The sequence below is a fragment of the Heptranchias perlo genome, chromosome 8 (assembly GCF_035084215.1).
Source record: "Heptranchias perlo isolate sHepPer1 chromosome 8, sHepPer1.hap1, whole genome shotgun sequence".
In the NCBI taxonomy this organism is placed as follows: domain Eukaryota; kingdom Metazoa; phylum Chordata; class Chondrichthyes; order Hexanchiformes; family Hexanchidae; genus Heptranchias; species Heptranchias perlo.
The window spans coordinates 87360471-87381451 of NC_090332.1; the positions used below are offsets into that span (position 1 = coordinate 87360471).

At 43.0% G+C, this 20981-nt stretch overlaps 1 protein-coding gene across 3 annotated transcripts in view; it reads left to right on the forward strand.

The window, feature by feature from the left end:
• Nucleotides 1-20981, forward strand: part of LOC137324269 (uncharacterized) — a 145718-nt gene that overhangs the window by 100052 nt on the left and 24685 nt on the right. For all 3 annotated transcript variants that reach the window (XM_067988411.1, XM_067988412.1, XM_067988413.1), the window contains one exon: nucleotides 8925-8994. In XM_067988411.1, coding sequence (XP_067844512.1) covers nucleotides 8925-8994 — 70 coding nt within the window. The remainder of the gene's footprint in view (nucleotides 1-8924; nucleotides 8995-20981) is intronic.

Genomic DNA, 20981 nt, shown 5'->3' on the forward strand with positions numbered 1-20981 from the left:
CAGTCTGAAAAACCTCCACTTTCCTTTCTTTTAATCAACCTCCTATGCATGCTGCCACATTCCCTTTTAATACCTTCATTTAATCAATATGCCTCCAATGCAGCACCTTATCAAATGCCTTTTAAAAATCCATACGTACAACATCCACTGCATTGCTTTTGTCAGTACACTCCATTAATTCCTCAAAGAACATAATAAATACTAAAGTATAGCCAGCATTTACCATGCTGGCTATACTTAACTAACCCACGTCTTTCTAGACGAGCATTAACTTTATCTCGCTTTGTGGCCTCTTAGAAGTTTCACTGCTGATGTTACAATGGCTGATCTATAGTTACCTGTCTTTGAACGGAAGTGCTACATTGTCAACTCTCCAATCTCCCGGCAAACCTCCATATCCAAGGGTGTTCGAAAGATTGTGGTTAGTGCCTCTCAGGTTCTAACTATCAGGAAACGCTGAACAGGCTGGGACTCTTTTCTCTAGAAAAGGGAAGGCTGAGGGATGACCTGATAGAGGTCTTTAAAATTATGAAAGGGTTTAATAGGGAAGACGTAGAGAAAATATTTCTGTTTGTGGAGGAGACCAAAACTAGAGGTCATAAATATAAGATAGTCACTAATAAATCCAATAAGGAATTCAGGAGAAACTTCTTTACTCAGAGAATGGTTAGAACGTACAACCTGCTACCACAAGAGGTGACTAGCATAGATGCATTTAAGGGGAAGCTAGATTAGGACATGAGGGAGAAAGGAATAGAAGATTATAATGGGGTGAGATGAAGTAGGTTGGGAGGAGGCTTGTGTGGAGCATAAACCCTGACATGGACCAGTTGGGCCAAATTGCTGTAAATTCTTTGTAATTCTCAGTCCTGGCCAGGGTCGGCTAATTTGGCACAGACTGGGGTTCGGTTGCCCGGTGCTGGTATGAAGCTGAAACCAGTGAGCTTCCTCCTTCAGTGTTCTTCACACCGGGGAAGTTTTATTTTTGTTTTCAGGCAGAGTCATTAACCACACAAAGTTTGGAGGACAGAAAGCTACAATTATCAAACAGCTACAGTTTGTTTAAAGTGGGAAAAACAACTGTTGTCTGTGAGATTTTATATAATTGACAGTAAACCCCTTGTAAATATAATGATTGCATTTAAACCCATCTTCATTTAACTTCTCTCCTCCCTTGTAGTGATGTCAGTAGCTGTTTTTGAATGTAATTTCCTCCAACACTTTCCTCAGTGTTCTAAGATGTCCACCATCAGGGCCCTGTGCCTTTTCCACGTTCATGTACATTGGGTTGAACGTTATATGTAAGATTGATTTTTACACAAACAAATAAAAAGTCATTTGGTGAGGTAAAATTGCAATAATGTCTTATATTTCATAAATAAGTTACTTGAGCCAAGAGATTATTGTTGGCAATAATAGTGGCCAAATGCTTAATATCTTTTTTGTATGGCATTCCCATGTCCACTATTTCAACAGAGGCATTAGTTCATTCATTGGAAACAAGCAAATACCTGTCAAAATAACAGACAGGAATGTTATATGAAAACACTGATCCACTAATATTAGCAACTGTAATTTAGATCTAGACTTTGGTTCTTTATTACCTTATATTACCATATATTAAGTTGCTTGCAAATTTTAAAAATGTTTTAATTAATAACCAAAAGAGATTCTTTGTCTGAAACAATGCTCCGAATTGAGTTATTGGAATGGTATTTTAGATGCAGCCCATAGCAAATTAATATCAGCAATAATATTGTTTGGCTGTATTAACACAACAAAAAACTATTCCACACGCAGACATAAAATATTGCCAGTTTATTAAATTTTGTAGCAAAACATTATGATTTAGATTTGTTTGCACCATTAGTGTTCAAATAGGCTAGGGTCAAATATTAGATATTAGCCCTTTGGTGTCTGAGTTCACATGCACATGTGTGTGTATGCACATGCGCGTGCAAGTGTTCATGTATGTATTTTTGATTATTGGATTTTGCAGTTCTTCCTGGCTTTCATGATCTTTAGGATCGATTTCTTCAGCTTTTCCCCTGATAAAGCCATCTTTCAACAACACTGAAATCAGAATTAACTCTAAAATCATGGAGAACACACAACATTCTCCATTTAAAACATAATAATCTATAATATATTGAAAAACCTTTTTGTCTGTGTCACTTCCTGTCTACAAAACCTTACTTCCCGTTCTCGTGTTTTTGTTATATGCTTGTATCATCTATTCCCCTTATAAATTCCTATGTCATCACATTTAGAATTGAAACTACCTGCGTAAACTTGTCACGCTGTAATTACACCATCCCGCCAGTGACGGCACTGTAGTTCCTTAGCGTGTGTTACATAGAAACCAACTCTGTGGTCCAACCAACTCCATATTCCTGCTTCCCCAATTGCCATAAATTGTGCCATTTAACTAGAAATAATAAGATGAAATCAAAGTATTACGCAAAAACAAGGACAGAACGTAATACTTTAAAATGGAGACTGAATTATATCTACAAATCCATGTCCAATTATTCCTGGCCTTCCAACCCCCTTCACCTGAGGACCACATGTGGCCTTCGCTCCCCGTTTGCAACACCACGGGAGATTGATTAATCTTTTCGTACTGTTTCGCCCTGTCTGTTTTTAATAAATGAGAAGATCTCAGTGTGCTGAATGTTGCCAACAGCTTTAATCCCAAAATAGGCTGATAAAAAGATGAAACAAAGGTCATTGAAATATCAGTCTCTATAAATCTCGAGAGAAATAAAATACTCATGTTAACCTCAATCCTACTGCTGTCCTACATATTAATTAAAAATAAAAATAATGACTGACACAGATATATGTATTAATGAAACAGAAGTTTTAGTCAATTTGTTTTCTTAATTAAAGAAAGAAAATTTGTTATTATGCCACCATAATTATGGCTTAATGTGGGTCATTACAAAGATTCATGTGTGAGGTCTACAGAAATATAAACCAGCTTTGTGACATAAAAATAACTGACTCACCCTATCATGTAATTTGCTTCACCCTCTCGCAAGCATGCCAAACACAAAAGCCTAGTCCTGGCATCTTTTACTTTTTTACAAGTCAAACTCCTGTGGTGTTGTTTCGTGGAGTCACGACCAAGTGCAGTATTCAAGACAGGTAAGGTTTGAGGGTCGGGGGATAATTGAACTAAAGTGGGGGAGGAGGCAGATGGAATGGGGAGAGGGGTGATTAGGAGAGGGGAGAGGAGAAGAGGGTGGGGAGAGGGGAAGAGGGTAGGGAGAGGGGAAAGCAAAGACTGAAAACAGTCTCAGTCGGGAGGAGGGAGAAGAAGAGGATGAGGCCAAAAACATAGATCAGCTGAGGGAGGGGTGGGGGAGGGGTGCGGGGGGGGGGGGGGGGTAATGGCGGTGGTGTTGGGGGGGGGAGGTGGTAGGAAGCGTAGGCCAGTAAACTCTTTCAACAAGGTAGGGGGACTGTGCTTGGGCTAAAAGCCATCCCAGTGTGGGGATGGGGGACAGGGTAGGAGACAAACAGACTCAATGAGGGTGGGGGAGGGGAGCAGAGGGTGGAGGGGTGCAGTGGGGGCAAGATAATTCTCTCCGCAGGGAGGGAGCCTGGCCAGAAATGCATCTCAGATGGGAATGGGCAGGGTGGTGGGTATAAAAACACAACCCAATTTTTAAAAAAATGCCCAACAACAATTAAAATTTGAAGGAATGAGACTCCACACTTGTTAAAGTTAATTTTCAGTGCCAGAGAGGTTGTTTGGCAGTCATTAGGACTTACCTCGCTGTTAAAAGGGCGCTTAGATCAGAATGAACGAGCTCTAACTTTTTCTGGTGAGATTTTTCCGTATCTACGACGTCAGTGCTGGAACATCATGCTGTTCCATTCATTTGAATGGAGAGCCAGCCGGCAGAATGTCGCTTTCGTGGAGCTTACGGAGGAGGGTCACACCCACTGCGCCCTCTAAGCTGCGCGCGTGCGCAGCCGCGCAGCTGTCCGTTGCGGGCCGTGCACTTAAACATTCTGTCCATGCGCTAAACCAGTGCTTTTGGCCCCTCTCCCACACTGACCAGTGCCCGGACCCAGGCCCTTCTCCAGCTCTGGCTTCCCGGTCTCCTGCCCCAGGCGGGCTGCTCTGCCTCTGGTGCTGGGGAGTGTCCGGAGGGCCGAGTGACCGATCCTGCGGCTCCGGCCCCAGCCGCCGCATTGTTTACTGAGTTGCTAGGAAATGCAGTCAGCGAGCAGCTGATTGGTTGCGCAGAAACCAGGCCAGGAAGTAAAATTGAAACCGATGTGTTTGTCAGTGGCCAATCAGAGACCAGACCTATCCACTCACCAGAGACCAGGCATCTCCACCCAATCAGAGACCAGGCGTCTCCACCCAATCAGTGACCAGGCATCTCCACCCAATCAGAGACCAGGCGTCTCCACCCAATCAGTGACCAGGCATCTCCACCCAATCAGAGACCAGGCGTCTCCACCCAATCAGAGACCAGGCGTCTCCACCCAATCAGAGACCAGGCGTCTCCACCCAATCAGAGACCAGGCATCTCCACCCAATCAGTGACCAGGCATCTCCACCCAATCAGTGACCAGGCATCTCCACCCAATCAGAGACCAGTCATCTCCACCCAATCACAGATGAGAGGCCCATATATAGAGGTGGCCAAAACTAATGAGACCTGCAAGATGTACAATTGGAATGCAATAATTTTTTAAACCCTGCTGAGGAGTCAATGGAGAGGGGGAGGGGAGAGCTTTAATTAAACTGTTCCCTCGCCGCAAATTCACACTGACTGACTTGACAGCTGTTTTGTATTTCTGACTCAATTTAAAAATTCTGATTGCGTAAGATTTATTTCTGTTTGAATCAGAGTCATTAATCTGATTCAACAAAAAACTGATTGGAATCGTTTCCATCAGATAATTTTTAATAAAATATAACGAGACTGGTCTGCTCAATCCTAGTACAACTTAAGAAACCCATTTCATAAACTATATAAATTTATCAGCCAATATAACATTAAATTGTTATAATTATCCATTATTTTGTACATTTGTTCTGTTTGTTATTTACCCTGGATAATGTTTTCTAAAAAGATGTTCTATTTAAAGTTGTGATTTTTTTTTAACGGTGGCGCACACAGCCTTTATGTCGCTGCACAAACCCAAATTCATCCCACACATGGCCGAAAAAAATTTGACGGAACCTTGGCCGCATCTGGTTCAACAACTTCCAGATTTCCGCCCTTAACTAAGCTCGTGCGGTCGCCGGAAGTTACTGTCCGATTTGCACAGAAATAACGGTAACTGTTAACCTCGCCATTATTTTCACAGCAAAATCCAGCCCAATAGTTTCAAAAATAATGCTTGCAAAGGAACAACACAGGGTAGAGTAGGCTTATATTGTTGTTAATAAACAAAATCTCCCAGGTCCAGTGTTTTGGCATAATTTTATTGAAAGGTTCTTGGAACAATGTTATTGTACAGTTGATACAGATCAATTTTTTGGAATAATATTACTAATTAATTCCGAAAATAGTGTCAGCAATGTTGCTGACTAATTCCTGAAGAGCTCCCTTGAGATGTTATTAACCAATTTCAGTGTTGGAATTATTCGACAGTGATTTGTTGTTGCACAGTCTGCAAGACAGGCCTGCAGGAACATTCTATGTTATATTGTCGGGATGTTTGTCATGTACGCACCTGACAAATACTTTGTTACTTAATTGGGTTTTATTATTTTACCAGTTCCAGGAAAGATTGTCCCATAACGAGAAGCCTATGCCTGCATGGCTACTTGCTCGTCTCTACTTTCAGTAATTGATGGTCATAATTGAAGAGCTGAGATCGGTACAATATGATGAGAGTTTTACAGCCAGATTGAGAAAGTGATTGTCAGTTCATTTAAAGTATCTTTGTGATTTTTTCTGACTTCCTGTTGATGTTGGTATGAAACTCATTGTAATCTTAGGTTGATTGATCTTGCAGTTACACAGAAATTGCTTGCTATCATTACCATTTGGCCAAGTATCAGAACTTCTTATATGCTTATAGGATCTTTACATCCAGCACAGACTGCATTTCACCCTATTTGCCTAAACAAGATTTCAGTTTCCCCGCGCATATCTTATTTGAGTATTTTCTGCCACCTCCAAAAAGAAATGTGAAGAGTATATGTGAAAATACATACCAAGGGAGAAGATGCTGCCAGTCTCAGCAAAGGAAGATATAGTTGAGATACTGGATGGGCTAAAAATTGATAAAGAGGAGGTACTAGAAAGGCTAACTGTACTTAAAGTAGATAAGTCACCTGGTCTAGATGGGATGCATTCTAGGTTGCTGAGGGAAGTAAGGGTGGAAATTGCGGAGGCACTGGCCATAATCTTCCAATCATCTTTAGATTCCAGGGTGGTGCCAGAGGACTGGAAAACTGCAAATGTTACACCCTTGTTCAAAAAGGGGTGTAAGGATAAACCGGGCAACTACAGGCCGGTCAGTTTAACCTCGGTGGTGGGGAAACTTTTAGAAACGATAATCTGGGACAAAATTAGCAGTCACTTGAACAAGTGTGGAATCATTAAGGAAAGCCAGCAAGGATTTGTTAAAGGTAAATCGTGTTTAATTAACTTGATAGAGTTTTGTGATGAGGTAACAGAGAGGGTCGATGAGGGCAATGCGGCTGATGTGGTGTATGTGGACTTTCAAAAGACGTTTGATAAAGTGCCGCATAATAGGCTTATCATCAAGATTGCGGCCCATGGAATAAAAGGGGAAGTGGCAGCAAGGATACAAAACTGTCTAAGTAATAGGAAACAGAAAGTAGTGGTGAACGGTTGTTTTTCCGACTGGAGGGAGCTGTACAATGGTGTTCCCCAGGGATCGGTACTAGGACCACTGCTTTTTTGATATATATTAATGACTTGGACTTGGGTGTACAGGATACAAATTCTAAATTTGCAGATGTCACAAAACTTGGAAGTGTACTGAGCATTGAGGAGGATAGTGATAGACTTCAAGAGGATACGGACAGGCTGGTGGAATGGTCGGTCACGTGGCAGATGAAATTTAACGCAGAAAAATGTGAAGTGATACATTTTGGTAGGAAGAACGAGGAGAGGCAATGTAGACTAAAGAGCACAATTCTAAAAGGCCCTGCAGGAACAGAGAGATCTGGGGGTATATGTGCACAAATCGTTGAAAGTGGCAGGGCAGGAACATTCTATGTTATATTGTCGGGATGTTTGTCATGTACGCACCTGACAAATACTTTGTTACTTAATAGAGGCATAGAGCACAAAAGCAAGGAAGTCATGATGAACCTTTATAACACATTGGTTCAGCCACAGCTGAAGTATTGTGTCCAATTATGGGCACCGCTCTTTAGGAAAGATGTGAAGACCTTAGAGAGGGTGCAGAAGAGATTTACTAGAATGATTCCAGGGATGAGGGATTTCAGATACGTGGATAGACTGGAGTTACATGGATAGACTGGAGAAGCTGGGGTTGTTCTCCTTGGAACAGAGAAGGTTGAGAGGAAATTTGATGGAGGTATTCAAAATCATGAAGGTTCTAGACAGAGTAGATAGAGAGAAACTGTTCCCATTTGCGGAAGGGTCAAGAACCAGAGGACATGGATTTAAGGTGATTGGCAAAAAAAACAAAGGTGACAGGAGGAAAAACTTTTTTATACAGCGACTGGTTATGATCTGGAATGCACTGCCTGCAGGGGTGGTGGAGGCAGATTCACTCATGGCTTTCAAAAGGGAATTGGATAAGTACTTGAAGGGAAAAGATTTGCAGGGCTATGGGGAAAGCGCGGGGGAGTGGGACGAGCCTGATTGCTGTCGCATAGAGCTGGCACGGACTCGGTGGGCCAAATATCCTCCTTCCATGCTGTAACCTTTCTATGATTATAGATTCTATGATAACCAGTAGGCTGTACATTTTTTAATTATCTTACACTCAACTATATTTGCTTTCAAAAATACCTGGATTAAATTGTATAATAATAAATAATTATGTCACTTGCATATGGGTGAAATGTGAAAGTAAAAGATACTCAAATATTGTAATCATAAAACAAACTATCTTACTTTCCACTAAAGCAACAGTGTACATGGAATTCAGGAAAGATGTAAGCGGTCTAGATCCTCGTCAGAAATTGGGGCATGCCCTTACATTAACAAAGTGAGAACTTGAACATATTTATTTGCCCATATTTTGGACATATTTTCTTAGAGATTCCTAATTAGTGAACATTCCTCTTTGATCAGTGTACACACTAGTACTAAAGAATGCTTTACAATTGCTTATGTGTAGAACACAGTATTTGCAATTGTTGGATATCTGTATTATGTTGTAAATATAAGAACATAACAACATAAGAAATAGGAGCAGGAGTAGGCCATACGGCCCCTCGAGCCTGCTCCGCCGTTCAATAAGTTCAGGGCTGATCTTCGACCTCAACTCTACCTTCCCGCCCTAACCCCATATCCCTTGATTCCCCTAGAGTCCAATAATCTATCGACCTCAGCCTTGAATATACTCAACGACTGAGCATCCACAGCCCTCTGGGGTAGAGAATTCCAAAGATTCACAACCCTCTGAGTGAAGAAATTCCTCCTCATCTCAGTCCTAAATGTCCGACCCCTTATCCTGAGACTATGCTCTCTTGTTCTAGACTCTCCAGCCAGGGGAAACCGCCTTTCAGCATCTACCCTGTCGAGCCCCCTCAGAATCTTATATGTTTCAATGAGATCACCTCTCATTCTTCTAAACTCCAGAGAGTATAGGCCTATTCTACTCAATCCCTCCTCAATATGTTTCTGAAATGTTTTTGGTTCTGAGTTGCTCTGTACAAAAGCAACACATTACAATAGATAAAATTGAAATTGAAAATGCTGATTTTTTTTTGCTTAAAGGTGCCTATGGCAGCTCCAGTGAATGACACTCGTGCGGCAAATGGATCAGGAGGGATGGATGCATCCAAAAGTGAGACACACTTATTACATACTGTCGGTTACCTCTTCCTGTATTGTATTTTATTGCTTGTACTCTTCTTTGTTGGAAAATTGAAAATACCTTTTTTATTGTGAATTCTGTTCATTAAGGTGGGCAATATCAATGCTGGGGAAGGAAAGCATTTCCACTTTAGGCATCCAAGTCTGGTTTTGCCATATAAATGCAAGATGTTCTTGTTCTCTTACTTAGACCTTTCTCAGTGTCAGTGCTTCTGAGTGTATGCTTTCTCCTAGAGATTACTGGGGACATATGTCAACTCTGGCTGAAATCCTGCAGCCCATGTCTACCAGGAGAACAATATCATCTGTATCAGCCAAGATCACCACAGCCTTGAATTTCTTTGCATCTAGTTCCTTCCAGGCAGCATCAGGTGAACTGTTGCCACATTAGTGAGGCAGCTGCTCACCACTGCAACAAGAAAGTCCCTGATGCTGTACTCAGAAGGGCTGTGCAATCCATATCCTTCCCAATGGAACCAAATAAACAAAGTGAGAGAGTTCAACAGTCTAGCAAGCTTCCCACAGATGCAAAGAGCAATTGATGCAATGCATGTGACTGTCAAAGCCTTCTATGACAATTGACTTAATTTTATGAATAGGAAAGGCTTCCATTCTGTCCAGCTAGTGTGCGATGCTAATCACCTTTTCCTGCACATCACTGCCAGAGACCCAGGAAGCTGCTGTGACACTTTCATCAGGCAACGTTCCACCATGACAGCCCTCATGACTGATGGTTGATTGGTGACGAGGGCTATCCCCTCCAATCATGGCTGATGACTCCAGTAAGACTTTGATGGACAGAAGGGGGAATAACAGATACAAGGAGACCCATGCCTCCCCAGGAGGTTTTATGGAGCATATGCAGGAAAGGGGCCCAACGCCTGTTTGAGGCCCCCACTGCAAGATTGGTTTGCCCTGAGTGCTCCTACTGGCTCCACAAAAATACTGCAGGCTGACCCAACGCCCTCCGCCCCCCCCACCCCGCTTCACCTCACCCCCTACAGGACCTACCTGCGGGCTGAATCGCAGCTGGCCAGAATTGGTCAGGCCCTCAGTTGGAGCTATTGGCAGCAAGCATTTGCTTTTGTTGTTAAGGTAAACAATGCAGACTCCAGACTTAAATAGATTCAGCCACTTTACCCTTCTGTAGCACAGACGCTCACTTCTTAGCATTATTGATCCCAGAGAAGCAAAAATTACAAAGGCAACCTTCACTGGCACGTCTGGAAATAAGTTAGCACCGTGGCAATCTGATGTGGTGGAGCTGTAAGAGCCTGAAAATGTTGTTTTTAGTAATAGAAGGGAAGCATAGAACTGCCACAAGTGTACTTCTCATTAAAATATCCTTTCGGTTCACAGGGACATTTTCATCTGTTTATTTTTATTTGTTGTGCTGGCCATTCTTTGGTCTTCTGCCTATTTTCTTCCAATAACATTTTCAGTTTATCCTGTGGCTGTAGAGAAACAAGTATCAGAACAAAGACTCGAATGCTCCCGGTTCATTCGCCAAGACCTGTATATTGAGATTGTTTTTCCAATTGACATTTCATGTTTGGCTATCTGGGGCTATTGGTCACATGTTCCAAAGAAGCTGTAGGAAAACCAAATAGGGTGGAAATTCCATTGGGTCTATTTTCGGGCCTAAAATAGGCGTCGTGCACAGAACGTGCTCCCCCACCAGAAGGCCAGAGGCCAGCCCGAAATTGGGCCTCAGGCCTCATTAACACGGCTTGGGCAAGCTGCCAGCAGCTGTTGCGCTGGTAGGGGAACGGAAGGAGGTCGATTGCGGGCTGGCAACAGCTTTCAGGAGCGCGGCGGAGTCAGAGGAAGCACTCCCGCTCCTACTGGCTCTGCACCAAATCTAAAAAAACAAAACTCACCTTTTTGGGGGCGGCTCCTTGCTGGGACACTTCCACGCCTGGAAAACCTGAGGGAAGCAGGCCCGACGCCTGCTCCGCTTAAGGACAGCCCAATTTTCCTGAGGGACCGTTAGAAACAAGCGTTAGGCCCCTCATTCGCATATGCATGGATCCTAACGCTTGTTTTAGGCGGCCGCCCCGGACACCTGACAAATGGCCCGACCCAATATTGGGCCTGACGTCTTTCAGGGGTCCTTAGGGTGCAGGACTTTGGTCCCAAAATTGGCAATCATTGCAACCGCTGTATGCCCGTAAAATGGGCCCATCAAGATCCAATTCCTGGCCCTATATTTTTTGTTGAGAGTTCATGCCCCTCTAGAAATAAAAATAAAGTTTAAAAATGCTGGAAAAGCTGAAATAAAAACAGAAAATTCCAGTCTGAGTCAAAGAGAGGACACATTAATGTATTGGATGGAGACCCTTCATCAGAACTAAAAAGGGAATGTAATGATACCCCATGCATAGACCAGTGCTTTTGCTAACTACCCACACAAGCTCCATGATTCTTTGGCAAATAGCACCCAGTAGTTAACAGAAATAGAAATGGTGGTGGGAGGGAGCTTACACTTAGTCATTTATATAAGTTACTTGACTGCTTTTCAAACAATTTACTCAGCTTCCTCCAGCAAATGCTTTTGTAAGGAGTTACCAACCATTTCTGGGTAAAACTCCAAGGTTACGAAAACATGAGAATTTGTATCATGTTGTTAGTGCTGTATGGAATGCAGCAAGAAATTCAAGCTGGCGTATTGCTGGTTAGTTAATTGTTGTAACCTACTAACTCATGCAGAGTATGCAGTGCCGATGTTTTCTTAAACTAGGAACAACACTTTGTAATGTAACCCTGTCCACAGCGGATGTTTGCAGTTGCCTACGGTCATTTTTTTTTTTATTATTACCAGATTATCCATTTTTCAAAGTCACCGGTAATTTGATGTACATTTGTTCCTTTGCCCTTTAGCATGTACTTTCCAGTGCTGTGGCCGGAAGATATGACAGATCCGTTAGGAATCATTTAACTCCGCCAACATAACTGTATGGTGATAAAAAGGGAATAATGTTGTCAGATCGGGGTGGGGGGCTGGACAGCATAATTGGAATGTCCTCCTGGACAACTGGGAACCGCTGGAAATGGCAACATATATCTTTTGTGGTTTTCTCATTGGTTCTGGATACAGTCTCCAAGTTATTAACCCTTTACAGTTGGGGCATCGATTTTGGGCTGGAATAGTCATCCCCTGGAGGGGCCACAAATAGATTTTTGATCCCATAAGATACGTTTATTTTTCTCTATGTAATAGCCTTTGCCATATCTTCTTTGTTGGTCCTTAAAGGTATTCCCTGGATGCAGTGGTCCCTCTGCATAAATGTTAAGCTAGCCCTGTACTATAGGCGTTTTTAAAAATGGTTATCATGAAGTTATAAAGGATGTTTGAGAGAACGTTTGGACACCTCCTGGAATCTGCGAGTGCTCTAATGGGTTACAGTGAGACTCGTAAACAACTGCATCATGGAAATGTTCACATACTCCCTTCAGCCAAATACCCACGTCAGTTTTGATGTCACTGCAAATTCTGCTAAAGTAAACTACTTAAGTGTTCTTTTAATTAAAATAATCTCTCGCAAAATGGCTCATTTATTCCCGGCCAAACATGATCGGGCAGAAATCACTTTCGGTGATTTATTATACAAAACACTTAACGCGTTGGACCCAAATTCGTCTCATTGCTCATCCAATGTAAGCGTTAACCTGTTTATTTTTTAACAGACTTCTGTCTCTTAAAATAGCAGAGTGAGGAATTTGGTGCCAGCATGTTCAGTGTTTGTATGATAATGTTGTCAATAGTCATTTTTACCCTTAGCTTTGCTTCTTAAAGGGAACTTCTATCCTCTTTTAAAATGTTGATTTAAATAGTTCATGCACAAACAGAAATCTTCTGAATTACGAGTTCAATTACTAAAATTTATGAATTTTCCATAACTTTGTGTCAATTCCACGTAGTGAATTTCCTCATTCCCCGCCCGCACCACTACCACTGGATGCCAGACGGGCTCACCTTACCGGAGATGCACTGCACCTGGGAAAGGAGCAGTGTGCCCAGATTTCGGGGCTTGGGCCATAAGCAAGGCATTGGTGCTTTTCCGGCTCAGGCCCGTCCTATGGCGGGCGGGAGGGCAGATAAAGGGGGTGCAGGTTCAGGCCTGTTGGGGGAGTTGGGGGGAAACACAAATCGATCCAAAACTAGGGGCCATAAATATAAGATAGTCACTAATAAATGCAATAAGGAATTCAGGAGAAACTTCTTTACCCAGAGAGTGGTTAGAATGTGGAACTCGCTACCACAAGCAGTAGTTGAGGTGAATAGCATCGATACATTTAAGGGGAAACTAGATAAACACATGAGGGAGGAGGGCGCAGAAGGATATGCTGATAGGGTGAGATGAAGAGGGGTGGCAGGAGGCTCATGTGGAGCATAAACATCAGCAAGGACCAGTTGGGCCGAATGGCCTATTTCTGTGCTATAGACTCGCTATAAATTGTCAGAGGAATCTTCCAAATGGGGAGCCTGGGTCAGATTCTGATAAAAATTAACTCACGTTCTAATGCGATGGTTCACCAAGAAGCTACATAATGCAACTTTGGGTAAATTTTACACATCAGTGCTCCTGGCCCGGGCCCTCACTCAATGGGAGGAAGATTGGACAATTACTATCTGGAAAAATGGAAGCGTCGCGAATCAGACATGCAGACTCCCATGGCCAGTTATTGAATCTGCTGTCCCGTCACACAAGGGTCCGTGCAAGAAGTGCTGACTTGTAGAATTCACCCTGGTATGTATAAAGGGGGCTGACAAAGTCTATTCAAGTCAAAGCAAACAAAGTGTTCACTGTGGCAAAATAACTGGGTCACAAGTGAAAAAGGAACTCAGGAATAAGAAGGGAATTTATGGAATATACATCATCAAAAAAGCAAAGAGTATAAATGGATTCAAGAGACAACTGGATGGGCTTCTGGAGAGAGGAATGATTGAAGAATATGCTGGAAGGTGGGACTGAGATCAAAAAGAAAGGGCTTGTTGGGCCTTCCAGTAGTGTAATATTATGTTTTTGAGTTCAATTACACAAATAGTGCCATTAAATTCTTGGTATCAAAGAAATATCCAAGTTTGAAATGAGCCTGCTGAAGCTCAATTTCAATTCCAGAAACCAGATATACTCATTTATGATGGTTTCTTCAAGTTGATAAATTCAATGCATAATCAAGTTCTAACTATCCAACAGCTGCTATGGCAGCTTGGTACGAGGAAAGAAAGAAAAGAACTTGCATTTATATAGCGCCTTTCACAATCTCAGGGCGTCCCAAAGCATTTCATAGCCAATGAAGAGCTTTTGAAGTGTAGTCACTGTTGTAATATAGGGAAACGCGAAAGCCAATTTGCGCACAGCAAAATCCCACAAACAACAAGGAGATAAATGACCGGATAATCTGTTATAGTGATGGTGGTTGAGGGATAAATATCGGCCAGAACACCGGGGAGAACTCCCCTGCTCTTCTTCAAAATAGTGCGGGGGGATCTTTTACGTCCACCTGGGAGGGCAGACAGGGCGTCGGTTTAACATCTCAAAGTCGGCACCTCCGACAGTGCAGCACTGGAGTGTCAGCCTGGATTTATGTGCTCAAGTCTCTGGAGTGGGACTTGAACCCACAACCTTCTGACTCAGAGGCGAGAGTGCTGCCCACTGAGCCACGACTAACAATAAATAATAAGATTTAAAGCAACGTTTTCTATATTACATTTTGCTGCTGTGTCCTGTGCATCGCTGCATGTAACAGAGCCCCTTCATTTCATAATAAAAATGCGTATGATATTCTCCGAGCGAGAAGCTACACACAAGTATACTCGCACTCCTTTCTCCCATCCTTCTCTGTATGCAGCACATGTTTCCTCCCTGGACAGTCTTCTTTTAATCCAACAAAAATAGTCAGGGAAGTGACTAGCCATAAATTCAGTGCTTGGATCAATCAGGGAAGATCATCACTTTTTTTTTATAACACGTTGTGTTGATGAGCAGGTCGCTCTTGAAGACTCACAATGAGCAGCTTTATCTCTGACAGGCAATAACTGCTGCAGTTCAGTTTCTTGCTGCCAGAGGTACATGTCAAGTACATTAGCTCCGATTTTAATTCGGGGCATGAGTGAGGTGCGGAGGAGGCTGGAGCGAGCGGGAAGCGTCCATGTCAACGCTGCCGTGAGGCCCGTGGCCATTTTAGCTCCCTAGCCTCATTTCAATGTTCCAAGTCGGATTCCCGCCCGAACCCGGTGGGAATCGCTGCCTGGCTGGTTGGCGGGCGCGGGGTTTCTGTTGGTCTATCTTAAGTCTCACTCCAGAGACTTGAGCACAAAATCTCGGCCGACACTCCCAGTGCAGTACTGAGGGAGTGCTGCACTGTCACAGGTGCCGTCCTTTTGAATGAGATGTTAAACCGAGGCCCCGTCTGCCCTCTCAGGTGGACATAAAAGAACCCAGGTCACTATTTCGAAGAAGAGCAGGGGGGTTTTCCTCAGTGTCCTGGCCAATATTTATCCCACAACCAACATCACTAACAGATTATCTGGTCATTATCACATTCCTGTTTGTGGGACCTTGCTGTGTGCAGATTGGCTGCCACGTTTCCTACATTACAACAGTGACTACACTTCAAAAGTACTTCATTGGTTGTAAAGCACTTGGGATGTCTGGAAGTTGTGAAAGGTGCTATAGAAATCCAAGTCTTTCTTTTCAAAATCATATTCACGTTTGTGATTTCACTACACCCAATGTATTATCTACAGAATACACTGCAGCAACTTACCAAGATCACCTGCCAGCTCAGCAACCTTCTCTCCAGTGTTCAAACAGCCCCTGTTGCAAAGTAGGTTCACAAAGGTCTGTATTCCTTTAGAGCCAAAGAGGGGCACATGGCAGGCTGGACCTCCTTCCCCTATCAACCAGCTTCTTAGTAACCTCAACCATTCCTACCGCTTCTTCACCAGTGCTCAATAGTTCATCCTCTACTGGCCTCTCAACACGCACTTGATTGGCGTCCCTGCCACTGAACTCAATATCCACCCCCTCCATCACTGGTGCACTGTGGCTACATTATGTATTATCTACAGAATACACTGCAGCAACTCACCAGGATCACCTGCCAGCTCAGCAATCTTTACCACAGAGAAGGACAAGAACAGCAATGGCGTGGGAACATCATCCCCTCCAAGTTCCTCGCTAGCCACACAGCAGCCTGGTTTGGATATACATCGCTGTTTTCTTCATTGCTGCTGGCTCTTCATCCTGAAATTCCCTACCTAACACCATTGCCTAGAAGGATATGCCGATAGGGTTAGATGAAGTAGGGAGGGAGAAGACTCAAGTGGAGCATAAACACCGGCATGGACCTGTTGGGCTGAATGGCCTGTTTCTGTGTTGTACATTCTATGTAATTACCACAAGGACTGCAATGGTTCACGAGAAGACCTATCATTGCCTTCGAGGGCAACTAGAAATGGGCACTAAATGTGGCCATGCAATTGTTGCATACATCCTGAGAACAAAATTTTATAAAGGTGAGGTGGGAGGGGCGTTCTCCCATCTCCCGCCTCTTTTTGCTGCAATGGTGACTTTGAGACATGGAGTACCTCACAAAGCTGGCATTGGGCTTATGCTGGGCTGCCTCTCAGACTGCTTGCCAAAGAATGTTAAAACTTTTTAGACTTTTTTTTTGAAAAAGCAGAGTAGTCTGTGCAATTGATTGCATAGACTTTTCAGTCCTGTCATTTTCAAATCCCCCCGCCCTCCCCTCGCCATTGCTAACAATGCTGGACGCCAGGAATACACCGGCATTCCTTGTGCCAACATTACTAAAGTACAAATGATGAGAAATATGTTGCATTCTCATCATTTACATCTAATTATAATAATCCTGCCCCTATTTGGGCAGATGTATTATATGTCAGATGCCCCTACCAAAGAATACTTGAAGGGGGGGAAAGTTTGCTGTGGGGAAAGAGCAGGGGAATGGGACTAATTGGATAGCTCTTTCAAAAAGCCGGCACAGGCACGATGGGCCAAATGGCCTCCTGTGCTGCATCATTCTATGATTCTATGGATAATGCAGAAAGTGTTGATGAGCGGGGAGTCGACAAAATAGCTCCTAAATAACTTTCTGCTGCGTTGAACTGGAATTTTGTCAGGCAGTATGATAATTTCAGTGGAAAATTGAGGCCAGTATGTTTTACATGATAGATATCACATTTTATGCTATATAATGCAAAATATAGTGCGTGGCATGTATACATTATGTAGTGTGCATTGCATTTTTGTTGATATAACTAATGGAATTAGCATATTGCTAGTCACATCATGCCATATAACTCAAGGACTACTTCATATTAATTTGGTGACCCTTTTCCCACTACCCCAGTTGCACTCAGTGTGCCTGTTGTGTAACAGTTTAAAAAAAATGTTTTTGAAGTCCAGATTATAATATAAAGAATAATCATCGCTAGTGGCATATTAAGAGCTTTGTTACAGTTCATGCCTTTATCCGAATCGCTTGATTGAATTACTGCGTTGTAACTCACTGTCAGCATTATCATTTATTAACATTCACCCCGCAGCCGCGTCCCCCATACATCAGTAGGCAGGTAGCGTTCACAAAGCAACGCAGATTCGCAAAATGGCATTTAAGCAGAAAATCAAATTGCAGGAACCGCCAATTTTATCACAGTCTCCCTGGGATCGTCTTCGGTAAATATGCTGAAAGAGCTCATCCTGGTGGCTGGCAATCTCAAAAACGATGGTAACAAGCTCTTCTTCCCTCATTTCGCGCTCAAGTCACAACATTACTGATTTCAGCACAGCCAGATCATCACATAACCTGAAATCCCAGCAGAACTCTTGTCTACGTCTTATTTTCACTGTAAAACTTATTTTCAGCATAAATGCAAATATACAAGCACGTCAACAAAAGTTTTGTTAATAAGGAGTACAGTAATATATTCAGTAACTGTTCAGTAATGCAAACCATACTTAGATGTTCTGCTGAAAATTGAACAATATTAATGAGTAAAGCTCGTATTTTCTGTAACAATGTAGTCAAGTATTGTTTGAAAATCTGGTCTGAATTAGCATATATATCTATAAATAAAAGTTTTGTTTCTAGCATTCACCCACTACCTTCACACCGGGTGCCTGCTCAGTAAAACTTTGCGTGGGAGAAAAGGATGCTGTCTAATGTAAGGTCTCAAACTGATGCCCGCCTGAAACCCACTCCCGGTTAAAATCTGCCCCCCTCCCCACTCCCAAAAAGACAGACTTAACCAATATCAATATCCTTAGCTAGAAGGGCATGAGAGCCGAAAGTTTTTGGTGAGTTTGGTCTGAGAACTATTGAATTGGACCATCTTTGCCGCTATTGATGGGCCGATTCACTGATTGGACGCTCCCAGCGAGGAACGGCACTCACAGATCTGGACATTATGAGCCCGCATGATACCTGATCAGGGAATCAGCCCTCCATTGTCAACGGTGGACTTGTTGCTTGAAGAAGCTGTGAACAACGGTGGGTTAAAAAACACAAAAGCAAAGCGGCCCAGAATCGCCACGGAACATCGATTCTCAGCATGTGCCCACCAGCTCCTGGAGATCTTGGGGGTAAAATTCAACTTTAGCGGAGGCGCAAAATGGACAGTAGCGATTCCGTCACCCCTTATACATCCCCCCGATTCTCCTTTCCATTGACTTCAGCGGTAAGGAAAATCGGGAAGGATTGCGGGGGGAATGGGGGTGTATAACGGGCAGCCGATCCACTGCCGCCTGTTTTGTGCCCCGATGAAGTTGAATTTTACCCCCAGTGAGTTTGTCAAGATCACTCTGCTTGCCCTGAATATCAAGTAACCACAGACATTAAAAAAAAAGTGAGAAATTATAGAATTGTAGAATGATACAGCACAGAAGGAGGCCAGTCGGCCCATCGTGCCTGTGCCAGCTCTTTGAACGAGCTATCCAATTAGTCCCACTCCCTTGCACTTTCCCCATAGCCCTGTAAATTTTTCCACTTCAATCTAACCAGAAGCTTATTCAGAAAGTGGAAAATGGACTGTAGCTTCTGATAGTACATATGCTGCATGGACTAACCCAGCCAAAGAATAGGCACGCAGCACAGACGTTCATCCTGTGCTGTGTACAATTCTTCACTAATATATTCACGAATCTTGCAGGGAGGGCTTTCCTTCTTGATTGTGGTACTTGCATAACAATAAAAATGGCCTTTGTTGGGCAGTCACATATTAGTCCAAGTCAATGTAAATTCTGTCTCATTAACTTAGAAAAACAAGTTTTTGACAATAAAGTACTTTGCCTACTGTATTGCGACGGGAACATTTTTATTGCTGTGCAAGTGCAACAATTTAAAGTTTCCCCATCATCATTAACCAACCTTTTGAGAGAAAAACAACTGAGTCAGAGTGAAGGTCAAATTACCTCGGAGGAGGCAAACATCAGAAAAATAATTCAAGGCAATAAAGGAGAACAAAGCTTCATTTATGGGGTGCAAACATTCAATATACCTTACGTCTAGTGTCCATTCATTTTATTTATAGTCTACTGGGGTAATTGGATAACCGTTCATAACATAAAATGTTATTTTTTTGATCACAAAATAGCCTCCATTAAATAACACCTTATTAATTTGCTTTCTTCTCCACTACATTGAAGTTCTTAGGTAAACAAGCATCAGCTCTTACAGCCCCAATTATTAACATGGTTTTATAGTTTTCTATAGCCATATATCACTTTTGTCTCAATGACTGGGTACCACAGTTTTAAATGCCAATTCAGATGAGGAAATATTTAATGCAAGTTCAATAAAGTATCACTTTGAGCCATTAGCAAGGAGACTGTATTGGTTTGGTAAACTGGTTGTGATATCGATTTTACAATATAAGCATTTCCTGTGTAAGATACACAAATGATCAAAGTCAGCCAAGGATACTCACAGGGTAAAGATAAAAGTAGACTCCATACTGAAGCATGAGGATGGGCAAACAAGGACCTCCAAACTAGGAATAACAACCTTGAGAGTAAACTCTCTCTTAAGTCCTTACGATAGTTACGTAGGCAGTGAAGTACAAATGAAACGCTGTTTGCATTTTACACAAGAGACTCCCACAGAAACCAGGCCTGAGGGGAAGGGGAAATTGAATGGGGTATCTTTATCAAGCCACTCTTACATGCCTCAATTTTTCTGCCTCCCCTCCTTGCACATTAGCACAGGGACCATCTTCAGAGTCAGCCAATGTGCTACTCACAGATGTATCAAACAGGCTACTAATGCATTGATCGGCAGGGCCAATACTTTTGTGCCCTTTCCCGCGGATTGGCAAAAGCAGCATGACATGGCTGCTGAATATCACTGCACTGGTGTAAAGTACAAGGTGTCGCTGAGGGCAGCCATATGGCAATCCAGGCATATCAGGGACTTCTTCCGCCACTTGTAGACTGTGACTCACCCAGTTCTATTCCTCAAACTCTCTAACTGCATCTTCCAGGATATGTGCGAGCTGTGCTAGTGTTTGAAAATGCTGGAGAGGGGATGTGAGGTGCTGCCTTACCCAAGGCCACTACCAGTGCTGGCAGACTGTTCGTCAGGCCTATAGTGGCAAAGTTGGCATAAATGTTAGAACAGCGGCTCACCTTTGATGAGAACTTGTATTGTAAGATACTATGTGGGTGAAATTCAAGGCAGAGGGGTAAAATGGGTGGTGAACCGACTATCCATTGTACATCCCCCTCACACCCCACCCCATCGATTTTCCTTCTCATGGAAGCCCGTTTTGCACCCCCACTGAAATCGAATTTCACCCGCTGTGTGTGTGTGTGTGTGTGTGTGTGTGTGTGATGTTGGTGTGGTTGTGTCGATGCCTGTGTGGTAGTGAGTGAGAAAGAGGGGCAAGACATCAGAGCACAATGGTAGCAACACTGCCTGTGTGAATGCCTA